Below are 13236 nucleotides of genomic sequence, written 5' to 3' on the forward strand. Positions count from 1 at the left end.
AGTGGTCATGCATCAACATTTCAATTTGAGTTTTCCAAATGGTGAAGTTTTGGCTGCCAATGAGTTTTACTAGTAACTGTGCAAGGGGTTGAATTGAACAATGGTGCCTGTGGGTGTTGAGTTGTCTGAGTTAACAATAGAAGGGGCCATTTGTGAGGTAGGAGAAAAAAGAAAAAAAATATTTTATTTGTGAGAACGTTTTAGGCTCAGATTACCATAAAGGAACAAGGTAGAAGATAAATTGGAAAGTAAGTTTATTAAACATGGTTGAAGGGTTTATATAGGAATAACTCCAACCAAATTACATTATCATCAAGAAAATATAAAGTAAATAAATTTAAAAATCAAATAACAATAAAAAAATATAACAAATGATAATAACAAATTAACAACCAACATTTGAAATTCATGTGTCTTTAAGACTTTAACAGTAAACTTAGGCTTTGTACTATTGCTCATCATCTTCATTCATCTCGAGTCACCCGATGCCCATTCAGCTGAAGGAAATCCAATTTCAGCCAGCCCCCACGGGATGGATCACTATTATAACTCTCATGGCACAGTTTGAGGCCTTATACGTAACTTTGAAGGTGATTGGCTCGTTGGCTTCCAAAAATGGTGCATGTTTTCTATTTTTCTATTTTGCAGTAATGTGATACATATTAAAATGGTGCATGTTTTATTCTTCTTTTGTGTTACACTACTAGTTAAACATCATATTTGATAATAGTTTAAAGGTTGAATATAATATTTCTTCCGTTAAAAAACACCTCTATATTTGATTCGATATTTAAAAAAAATTGATATAAAGGATTATAAAATAAGTTAATACCTAAAATTATAGTTTATGTGATTAGATTTAATTGACATCACTTAAAAGACAGACTATAATTAAGTTTAAAAGAAAAGAAAATATACTTTTTTTACAAACAAATAACATGAAACATGTCTCAAATAAAGATTTATCATTCAAAAGTGATATGTAGCTACAAACTGATACGTGTGAAATGTTGCATATAATTGTTATGTTTCTAATTTCATTTTTGGCCTAAATATTATTAATTTGTTACTTTTTTGGCTTAACTTTAGTTAGGAACTTAATTGGAGAGTGTCAGCCCAAAATCCACGGCTGGAAGCAGAATCGGCAGCTTACCAAACGTCATGATAAGAGTCGTGGACACAAACACAATTAAAATCAGTTGTAGTAGATTTCGTGATTTGATCAGTAAAATCGAAAAGATTAGGCAGGATTGAATGAAAATCTTTGTAACAAATCCTTAATTTAGGGAGATTTTCTCTTTAACCACTTAGAATCCTTGTGTATAAATACCCTTAATTTAGTTTATTAGGTAGATTGGATTTGAGCACTTTTATTTATATTATTTTCAACGATAAAGTTTCTTATTTTCATTCTTTATTTTACTTCTTTAATTTTTTATTGTACAAAAATGCTAAACATGTTTCAATTCATGTTCAGCTAAACCTTTAATTAGCCTAAGTTCTTCGACAATCCAATCGGAGGTCATGAGAATTGAGTTTAGTGCTTAATACTTTCATGATAGTATTCATCGTTTCTCTGGAATATAGGAGTGAGAATCTACTATTCCTTTAAAAGTTAAATCACCTTCAACTCAAAAAGGCGATATTAACTTAAAGGTTGTTTTACCGGAAGTTTGGAAGTCAGGTCAATTGGTTGTAATTTGGCTTCATGTGAACAAACTTGACGTTGATCCGACAAAGGGAAACAAGATCAGATTTGAACAAATACTCGTTGGTGAGATAGTTTTATCTCAAGTTGGGCTCTTGTAGAACTTAAGTCTATTGTAATCCTAAATCACAATTATTGTGGTTAGATCATTAGACAAGAATCAAATTTTAAGGTTTGTTCGAAGTAGGGGTGTAAACGAGCCGAGTCGAGCTCGAGTATTGCCGAGCTCGACTCGAACTCGAAAACTTTAAATGTAGGCTCGACTCGACTCGAAAACTCGCGAGCCTAAAATTTTCAAGCTCGACTCGAACTCGAAAGATAATATTAAAACTCGACTCGTACTTGAAAAGGCTCGAACTCAAAAAATATTCAAGAGCTCGATTGAAGCTCGAGACTCGAGCTCGATTGAAGCTCGATTTTGTTGAGCTTGATTCAAGCTTGAACTCGATTAAAGCTCGAACTCAAACTCGAATTTGATCCTTAGGGGTAAATTAGCTTTAGGCTCTCTAGATTTATGCATTTTGTACAAAACAGTCCCTCAATTATTTAAATTTTAGCTTAAATTAGTCCTCACATTTAGATTTTTCTTAATTTAGTCTCTGTCTAGGATTGTTTTCTTTAATTAGTTGTGTATATTTATTTTGCATGTTGATATGTTTATGTATAAGTATGTGAATAATTTATTTATGAGCCACATAACATAATTTTGCATAATTTGTATGTTACCTTCATGTCATAACTTAAACCCTAACACATAAACCCTAAACCTTAACACATAAACCCTAAACTCTAAACTTTAAACCTTAAATCCTATCACATAAACTCTAAATCCTAAACCCTAAACCTTATCACATAATTAGTTATGAGGTAAGTACAATATAGTATCTTGATATTAAATGCTCAAACCCTTGATATTTTATGATATTTGAACCCAAAACCTCAAAATATAACAACAATTTAAAAAATTAGTTATTACAAATATTTTCATTAGAAATATATTAAATATTTGTCGTTAGAGAAATAATTTTTTTTATCAATTTAAAATAAATATAAGAATATTTATTCAAAAATAATTTTTAACCATTTTCAATTCAAGAATATTTATTCATCAATAATGTATTTTTAATATATTTTTAATAATGTAATTTTAAAAAATATAAAATTATAATATATATTTTTTCGAGCTGCTCACGAGCTTTTCGAGTCGAATATCGAGTAGCTCGTTTCGGCTCGTTAAGAACTCGAGTCGAGTTCGAGCTCGAGTCGAGTCCATTCGATCCGAGTATTTATCGAGCCAAGATCGAGTCGATCTCGAGTAGCTCGCGATCTGTCTCGTCTCATTTACAGCCCTAGTTCGAAGTCGGTTAATAAAGGAAGAATTAGCTACAAGAGTTGGTTTCTTCAGGTTATAATCAGCTTACTATCAAGAAGGAAAAACCAATTTCGATGAACAATCGTAATTTGGGCTAAGCAAAGCTTAAGACTAAGAAATTTCGTATTTGATTTCTTTTGTTATTTACTCAATTATTTATTTTATTTTTATTCATAATCTTTACTATCTACTTCATCTAAACCCATTTTCATATATTTTTACAGTTATTTCAAAATATTTAAACAATGAAACAACATTATCAAATTTCCTAAGTCTCTGTGGATCGATTCTACTTCTCTATACTATTGTTTATCTTTAATAAAAATTAAAAAATTTATATTTTACGAACTCAACACCTTATCACAAATCAAGTCAAATATCTACACTCAATTACTCTTACATATTAAACTTATATTATATCAAATTTCTCAATAAATAATTTCTTAATAAAACTTAAAAAATTAAGAAATATTTTAAAAATTTTAAATACTCCTATTAAATCTTATAATATTTATAGAAATAAATAATATATGCATAAATTGTTAGATTTTTGTTGCAATGTATTATCTTTATCTAAGAATCGAAGTCTCTCTTTTTTTTAAAAAAAAATTGATAAATAGTTTACTTTTATTTTAATAATAAAAATTGCTTTTTATTTTATAATTTAAAATTAAAATATTATTGAGATATAATATTATTTTTAAAATTATTTATATCAATATTTATTCAAATATAATTATTATGTTATTTTTTTAGTTTTAGTAAAAGTATTATATTTATAATTAAATATTAAATATCTAGTTAAAAATTTTAGTAGAGAATAAAACTTATAATTGACCATTTTATTTCTTCACCAAATAAGTTGCACCGTAAATCTTTCGGATCAGATCATTACAAAATTTAAGTCAAAAACTCTACATGCCTTACCGGACCTGAGTTAAATTATCATCCCTAGATGATCATCGAATAATTATGAGTTGAAATTGAACTTAAATGATATGATTGACAAAAAAAGATACGTTTATTACAAGAATATATCAATAATTCTATATATATTCGATTGAACTCATATCGTACTCATCCCAAATTGACCAGAAGGTCGAAAGATTAACTCAAGCTAAAAACTAATTGATTCAATATTGACACGACCCATAAAGTAATCGATATGATATTGACCTGATTTGAAAATTTGTCGATTTGTTATTGACTCGAATAAAAAATAGATTAATATTATATTGACCCGATCTAAAAAAATATCTAATATTGATCCGAGTTGAAATTCAATTCGACCTAATATACCATAGACAAAAATTAAATATAAATTAAATTTGATCCAATCCAAATCAAATTTAAATCTAATACAATCTATACCTAAAATACCTCTACCCAGAATCCAAACGATGGATTGTCACTTTTATTTACATTGTGCCAACACATCCTGACCCATGTTAGATATATTAGATTTGAATAATTTATTTTTAAAACTTACTTGCACAGTAAATCATATGTAAGACAATTAAATATTTAACATTGAATTAAAATCTTGTTGATTTTTTCTCTCCTAGTTTTCTTTCATAATTTTTTATCGGTAAATTGTTATCATTTTTTTTCTTTATTAATCAACGACGGCACAAATTTTAATGTTTATTGTTGATTGTCGGTATTCTTTATTATTCTTTTCTTTTTTTCTTTTTAATAAGTTTACCTATATAATACGTTTTTATCTTTCTTTATGACATATTTTTTATGTCTTTTGGCACATTTTTCGGTCACTAACACGTTTTCTTCTGTCTTTTGACACGTTTTCGGTTGATTGGTCATTGTGTTAGCTTATCTTTTTCTAAGGGTGGATTAGACATTGCCAAGATGATGTTTATTTGTTATGTTGTTGATCTTCTCTGCTTTTGACCATCGGATTAGATTTAGGCAACTGTTATAGGTTTGTTGGTAGCTTTTCCACATCGCTCGAGTCATATTTGCAATATGTCGGTGGTCTTTCAGTAGCTTGATCTCCTTTTTGTAGTTCGTTTGTCGATGTGGTCAAATCTGTTTGTATCTATCTTTGTTCTAGTTTTCTTGTTTAAATTTTAATATTTCCTTGTATAGTCATTATGTGAGATTAAGTTACTAATTTTATTTCAATAGTTATAGAAAATTATCCTATTTATGTGTTTAATTTACTATTATGATGATAAATATTTATTATAATTTAAAATATTTCTTATTTTGAATAAAATTAATAATTTCTATTAGAAAAAACTTACTCACTTGCATGATTAAAGCCTATTAAAAGACTGTTGTGGTTATGATGATAAATATTTATTGTAATTTAAGATATTTCTTATTTTAAATAAAATTAATAATTTCTATTAGAAAAAACTTACTCACTTACATGATTAAAGCCTATTAAAAGTCTGTTGTGGCACCAAATTTGTCCAACACGAGCCCGAACCCCCAAGATTAGGGATGAATATAAGATTCGAATTTGATAGATTAGGTCGGGTTCGAATTTAAGGTAATAACAAAATTAAAAAATAATAAAATTATATCTTATATATTTATAGATAATTATAACAATATTTTTCTTTATATTATTTTTTCAATTAAGTTCCTATTTTATTGAATAAAATTAATAATTTTAAATTATTTCAGATCGAATCGGTTTAGAGTTAGATTTTATCTAAAAATAGATTAAATTTTAGATTGAATAAAATTACCCTAAACTCAAGTAAAATCAGATTTTGATAAACAACATAAAAATTTTGAGTCGGTCGAACCTACCGAAAATCTGACCCACGCCCATCTGGCTTATACTTCCAAATGAACGTAGGTTGAGCTCATTACTGTTATTTAGGAAGCCCGGAACGCCGTCATGGGCTTACCGGAATCAATCATCTTGATCCAGCAGCCTCCATTCAAGCGGTTTCCACACTCCAACAAGAAGCTGTCGTCCATCTCAGGTCACCCAACTTTCACAAACATATTTCACTTCCAACTGATTACGACAATTTTTGGGTGTGTAGAGAGAATAGAATCGATGGCTTTTAGGGGAGGGCGAGGACGGGGATGGGGATTTGGTGGTGGTTATTTTAAGTCTGAACCCTTTGTGCTGTTCCCTGTAAGTTTTCTTGAAACTTGTTGTTTTCCAGCCCTGGGTTTTCAGAACCCTCGGTTTTAAACTTCCTTTTTGTATGTATTTTTGGTTTTTTTTTTTTGTAGGATATTGAATTGCCTGATGCAAAAGCCGTGCCAGAAGAGAAAGCCTTAGTCATCTGGAATTCAAGGTTGAGAAACTATTGGAAAGCCTCTCCTTACTATATTGAAGAAAATGTTTCAAAGAGTAAGTGCCTTAAATTTTAGCTTTTGATTAGTTTGATAGCCGTAGATGCGTCGTGTTTTTGCTTCAGCTGAATGATCTTGCTGCGCCTAAAGAACCCGAACAAGTTTTTTCGGATAATTTCAACTTTCTTTGCTTGTTCAAATCAATAATCTTTGAAAATGTGAGAAGACAACTTAAAGAGTGTGCTTCATGACACGAATTATGTCCGCCTAGCAATTGAACTCTACCAACATGATAAATTATTTTCGAATTCGCACGCCGAATGTCTAATGGTTTCATGCATTCTGCAATGAAATAATTTCATTGTTTTGTTAGTGTTTGTACAAACTGTTTGTAGCAGCCTCGGAGAAACTGTTTTGCATCTCGATATTACCATGCTTGACATTTGCCCAAAATTTCTTTTTTTTATGTCCGAAACTCGCATCTTCAACAATTTTTCCGGTATTGAAAATGCTTGTTTTCCGGTTCATACCCTCATATTCTTTGTTATCATGTTTGATTCATGATTTCAAAATAGTGATGTGATGCACATATTCCTAGTTTGTCAAAGTTTCCAATTTTCTTTGATGCAGTCTTACAATTTTGGTTGTTAACTTTTCCCATTTTCCAGCTGCTGAATTGGTTCTTGCTTAGCAATATTGTTGTTGCAAAGTCAGATCTTATATTTAGTTATATTGTAAATATTTTTGTTTTTTTTATATTGTTTTGCTAGAAAACCAGAGCATAGATATAGAAAGATTTTCTGACTGGGGGAAGCCAAAGAACACCTCGAAACGCAATAGTCTTAACCAGGTTCTACAACTCCAATCTCATAATTTTCCGAAAGAACTGATTCAAGGTTTGTAACGGAGACGACTTATGCAAATATTTGATTGGTGGTAACTATATACTATGTATATTGTACTTTAGCTTTACTTTTCCTTTTTGCTGGTTCGGCTATAACCGAATATTGGAATTTCAGATTCAAGCAGAGGGCAGCGGAGTGCCAAAAAAATGCGATGGAATCTAGACTCAGGTTTGAAAAGCATCCTTCTTTTCCTGTATTTTATATTCTATTTTATAGCATCGGGTAATGGTTGTGGTTAATAGATTCCTCCAGTGAATGTATTTTCAACTTTGCATATTGTTAAGAAACTCTCAACCTTCTACATGTTTACATGGTTCATGGGCAGTATTATAGCCAGTAATCTAGCTACTTACCAACAACTATAGAGGTGGTTTAATGTTATGTTGCACGGATACTCGGACTTGGGTGTGTCGTACATGGGGTATGTATTTGACACAAATGTACAATTTTTTTCAAGATTTCCATGTATTTGGGAAGTCCTGGGAGGATTATATCTCCTTACCCATACCCGAATATATGTAAAACACTGGGCAGTTAAACAAAAAATAGTGAAGAGTCGGAGTAACATAGGTTTAATAGGCTAGGCGACTATATTTCTCCACATTCCTGTGTTGATTTCGGAATAGAAGACTTTATTAGAAATGATCTTGGAGTAGCTGGATCAGTTTGACAAGAATGATGTCTTCAGGTAGGTAAAGTTAAAAAGTTTTAAGCCCAAGCATCTCGGATCATGAAATCATCCTTAAAATTTGAACCTAAAAATAGGATCGGTGCAACCATTTCTCTAACTTTAGGGTTGCGGCTACCTTTGTACCAAAATGATGTCATTGGTTTTGAATGTAATGTCTATCTCATTTATGTTTTCATTATTTCGAAGGAAACCGAAAGTATATTATTTTTCTCCTATCTAAACCCATAACATATTCTGGTTTATGTTTTTTCTTACTTTTGAACAGGCCTAGAGAAACTGGATATGTTTGAGAAATTTGAAAAGGAATCTGAGGTAAAATTTCCTAGCATATCTCATTGAGCATATACTTTAGACTTGAACATACGGCTTCTCGAGGGAAAAACACTTTTGAAACTTGGATCGAATCTATACTTTCTTTTTATCTTTTAGTAAAAAAGCATTAGTGTTTTTTTCTTGTTTTGTTAAATCTTTCTCGTAATGGATGCTTGTTTACCTAAATGGATTTGCAATGTTTGTTCACTCGACAGGGCAAAGAAGGAAAGGAGAAAGGTGATGGAGAAGAAGATACAGATGAAGAACAGGGAGAACAGTCTGACGAATCATACAGTGACGATGGCGATTATAATGAGGTCCACATAAAGCTTGAGACGCAAGCCTCATTTGAATTCGAAAGCTTGCTTAGACATAGTATTAATTTACATGATATCTGCGTCTGTTATTCGGTTTACTTATAAGAGAGTCTAAAGAATTTCCTTAAAGAAATAGAAATAAATGTTGTGTATTTGGATTGGAATTTTGTTTCCAAATTGTCCTCACAATGTTTCCAATTTTGCAGAACGAACATTTCGATGATGATGAAGATGATTTTAACGTACAAGATGACGGCGAAGGTATGCATTTGGTCTCTTCTGCTTACCATTTGCGACTATTGTCGATGGAGCGTTGTAATGATTTTTTTTTTTGGTTTCAACTGTGTGCAGATGAACCTATATATTAGGTGCTCTTCAATTGGAGTGGTGGAATCAGTGAGGCCAAGACAAAATGCCCTTTTTACCTTTGTAAATTTCTCACATTAGATACATGGAAGGCATGCTTAAAAGAGAAATCCAAATTACCCACATTTTTATTGTTATTGCATAGGGATGATTTATTATTTTTTTCAGTTTTTATATTTTATTTTAAGTTATTGCACCATACACCTTCAAACTATAGTCCTTGTTCTAAATTGGTCCTTGAACTTTTGAATATTCCAATTTCATCCCCAAATTATGACATTTTAAATTGATCCCAAAACTTTTGAACATTTTAATTTCATTCATAAACCATGACCTTCATTCTAAATTGATTTCTAAACTTCAAAACGTTCCAATAATTTTTCTCTTATATCATGTAAAAGTTTAGGAAAATTAGAACATTTTAAAGTTTAAGGATTAATTTAAAATAAGTTAGTATGAGGATGAAACTAGAATGTTTAAAATTTTATGAATCAATTTAGAACGATGATCATAATATTGAGGACATATAATGCAATTAACTATTTTTTTATTAAAAACTTATTTATTTTATTTTAGTTCTGAATAGTTGAGACGATTCTTAACCATTGGCAACTCATATACACCATACAAACATAGCAGCTCAAACCCAGAATCATAAGAAAGAACAACACTCTCTTTAACCACTAAAATATGTTATAATTTCATTCTTCACTAAAAATAAAGCTTTAATTCATAGAACATGACCAAATTGTTAATAATAAAATTTATATATAGAGAGAGCAAGTACATTTGGCCAGTTGGTCAGGTTGCTCATCTTTGTTTTCTTATATTCTTTTAGGTTATGAGTTCTAGACCCATTAAAAACATTCCCCTTTATTTGCTTAGAGTCCTCGTTCCCTCTAGGTAGGATTAAGATTTGATTTAAGATTTTTCAGAAAAAATATACATAAAGTGGTAAATTACTCCAATATTGCAACTAGAATTTTTTTCAAAATATTGAAGATACTAATTTATTTTTCAGTCTATAGCACTTTGAACAATAATTTGAAAGATGGTTTTAGTGCAACCCGTTTTTACCGTTCAGATTATTTTTTCGAATGAAAAATTTGAGACAGTTGGAATACAACCCATCTTGATTGTTCATATATATATGTATATTGTTGAAAACATTTTTGTGTTTCGATATAACAAATTAAGATTAAATAAATTTTAAGATTTTACAAATGATTTTCTAAGTATATTCGATTTAATTAATTGAATATCAAATTATTACTCAGAGTCTTTCAAGTTCAAATTCAAACCTTACTAAATGTGTAAAATTGTGTTTTATACTTAAACTATTTTTGAAACAAATTTCACAAAGTATTTTGAACCAAAATCAAGCCTAAAATCAAATTTTCAAAGTGATGCACCGATGCACCAATCCATGCATCGATGCACCAATTATTTTGTCAAACATCGAATGCATTTTATGCATCGATGCATCGATGCACAAGACCATGCATTGATGCACTCAGGCTTTTTCAAAACATCGAATGTATTTTATGCATCGATGCACTCTTAGTTCACCGATGCACTGAGAGTCAAACGGTCAAAATATTTGAATTTTACACTGATGCACCGATGCACCTAGGGTATGCATTAATGCACTGACGCTCCCAACTGCTTTAATTAATTGTTTTCACACTTAAACGGCTCTATTGACTTCACTAATCATCCCCAACGTTCAGAATCATTTGAAGGTGTATTTAAACAAGCTTAGAAGACATTGATCAACAACAAGCAACTAGAATCAAGAGAAAATCAAAGAGAAAGCATCAAACCTCAAGTTTGAGCATTTCAATCCTATTTTTCATTCAATATTTATTTTGCTTTCGAGAACACTACTTGTACTCAATTGTATTCATTCTTGAGTGTTCTTTTCTTTGTTCTAGAATTGTGCAAACAATCTACCTTGTGAGGATTTCCTTGTAGGTTTGCAAATTTGTAATCTTCTCTTTGGGAGAGAGTGTTCTCAAGAATTTGGAGTATAATTCTTGAGGGATTTGTAAGGTTACTCTTTGTCCTCAAAAGAAAGAAAAATTAGTGAATTTGTGGAAAATTCTTAGTGTGAATAGCTAAGGTAGTGGACGTAGACTTTGGTTGAGAAAGTCGAACCACTCTAAATCGCTGCGCAATTACTTTCAATTTTCTACATAGCTTCAACCGAAATTTTTATTTTCCAATTCACCCCCCTCTTGGACATATTCGTCGATCGATTAACTCAACAATTGGTATCAGAGCCTCACTCATTTGAAGGTTTAATCGCCTCTTATGTTGATTCGGGAAGAGTTACATCGATTGTCAAGTCATTAATGGCCTCTACTTCAAATGTCGACTCCGGTCTCGATTCGATGCCCGTCAACAAGCCTCATTTCTTCAATGGAGCTAACTATGCCTATTGGAAGAATAGGATGATGTATTTCATTCAAGCAAGTGACATGAGAGCATGGAATGTTGTAGAAGACGGATATATCAAGCCTCTCACTCATCCAAGATTGTGGAGTGAATGAGAGACAAGAATGTTCCAGCTCAACTGCAAAGCAATCCATATCATATTTTGTGCTCTTGGACCAGATGACTATGGAAGAGTTTCATCTTGTACAACCGCCAAAGAAATATGGGATAAACTACAAGTCACTCATGAAGGCACCGACGAGGTAAAAGAATCTAAAATTAGTCTTCTAACACATAGCTATGAAAATTTCAGGATGAAACCAAATGAAGATATCAAAGCAATGACAGATAGATTCTCAACGATTCTCAACGGCCTCAAATCATATGGAGAGATCATTCCAAACGAAAAGCTTGTGAGGAAGTTAGTTTACTCACTTCCAAAATCATGGCAATCCAAGAAGACTGCAATCATCGAGGCTAAGAACCTAAAGTCCTTAACTCTTGAAGAGCTAATCGGTTCCCTCCTCACTCATGAAATGATGCTTGAAGATGAGGTGGACCTCGATAAGATTGACGAGACACCAAAGGAGAAGGAGAAGAAGAAAAACATTGGAGTTGCCCTCAAATCCAAAAAAGATGAGAGTGATTCGGATGAAGATGACAATGATGAGGAAATGGCATTGTTTGCAAACGGTTCAGAAAAATGATGAGACCTTACCGAGGAAGAAAATTCAAACGAAATGAAGGCCTAAAAAATGAACCAAAAGAGAAGGACCCTATCATTTGCTATGAATACAAAAAGCCGGGGCATGTCAAATATGATTTCCCAGAATTGAAGAGAAAGGGTCAATCAAAAAATAAGCATAAGCACGAGGCTTATGTGGCTACATGGAGCGATGAAGAGGGTTTCGATGAAGAGGAACAAGAAGTAGCAAACTTGTGCTTGTTGGCATTCGGGGAAGATTCTAAGGTAATTAACTCATCTAAATTTGACGATTTATCTTATGATGAGCTATTAGAGGAATATAATGGGTTGGCATCGGATGATGAGAAATTGTTTTTAAAATATAAAAATGATATTTCAAAATTGAAAAATGAAAATAAACTCATATCCAAAACCAACAACGATCTTGAAAGTAAAATCAAAGATTTGCAAATCAAACTAGAAGAGTTTGAAAAGAAAAATTTGGATTTGCAAAATTTACTTTCAAAGGTCAATGATGATCATCAAAAGAAAATTGATGATCTTAAAACTTCTTTTGATAAAAATGGAACAAAACGTTTTGAAAATGGAGAAAATTTAAAATCCAACTTTGTTAGAAAAAGTTTTAAAAACTACAATAATAGAGGTCCCCGAAGAACCTCTAATGGAAAAATCGTTAGAAGTATATGGGTTCCTAAAGGACTCATTACTACTAAAGATAAAGATATCCTACACAAATGGATACCTAAGGGGACTAGCATTTTGGAAACTAATGAACCCAAAAGAATTTGGGTACCAAAAAATAGAAATTAATCTATATTTGTAGGAAAAGGAGCATTGCTACAAGGCACGGGAATCAAATTCAAACTCATGGTACCTTGATAGTGGATGCTCAAGACACATGATTGGGGACAAATGCCGGTTCATAGAGCTTAACGCCAAAAATGGAGGAGAAGTGACTTTTGGTGATAATTCAAAAGGTCACATAGAAGGTATAGGTACTATAGGTAATACCTCTTCCATACAAATTAATTTTTTTTTATATGTGAATGGATTAAAGAATAATGTCTTGAGTTTTAGTCAATTATGTGAAAGGATTCAATGTCATGTTTGAAACTAATGGTTCTAAAGTTATTGACATTGC

The 13236-nt window shown here is 31.3% G+C and overlaps 1 protein-coding gene across 1 annotated transcript; it reads left to right on the top strand.

Moving 5' to 3' along the window:
* The first annotated feature begins 5879 nt into the window (after positions 1-5879).
* Positions 5880-9140, top strand: LOC120198553 (DNA-directed RNA polymerase III subunit RPC7-like). Its single transcript, XM_039199896.1, has 8 exons — positions 5880-6198; positions 6300-6420; positions 7133-7258; positions 7382-7435; positions 8224-8270; positions 8486-8587; positions 8794-8848; positions 8939-9140. The coding sequence occupies exons 1-8, from the start codon at positions 5953-5955 to the stop codon at positions 8953-8955; spliced, it is 768 nt and encodes a 255-aa protein (XP_039055827.1). The 5' UTR covers positions 5880-5952; the 3' UTR covers positions 8956-9140.
* The last annotated feature ends 4096 nt before the right edge of the window (positions 9141-13236 follow it).

The sequence above is a fragment of the Hibiscus syriacus genome, unplaced genomic scaffold (assembly GCF_006381635.1).
Source record: "Hibiscus syriacus cultivar Baekdansim isolate YM2019G1 unplaced genomic scaffold, ASM638163v2 tig00000340_pilon, whole genome shotgun sequence".
NCBI classification, from domain to species: Eukaryota; Viridiplantae; Streptophyta; class Magnoliopsida; order Malvales; family Malvaceae; genus Hibiscus; species Hibiscus syriacus.

Coding starts and splice junctions, on each gene's coding strand:
- LOC120198553 (XM_039199896.1), top strand. CDS start 5,953: ATGGGCTTACCGGAATCAATCATCTTGATCCAGCAGCCTCCATTCAAG. Junction 6,421..7,132: donor TGAAGAAAATGTTTCAAAGA/GTAAGTGCCTTA, acceptor TTGTTTTGCTAG/AAAACCAGAGCATAGATATA. Junction 8,588..8,793: donor ACGATGGCGATTATAATGAG/GTCCACATAAAG, acceptor CCAATTTTGCAG/AACGAACATTTCGATGATGA.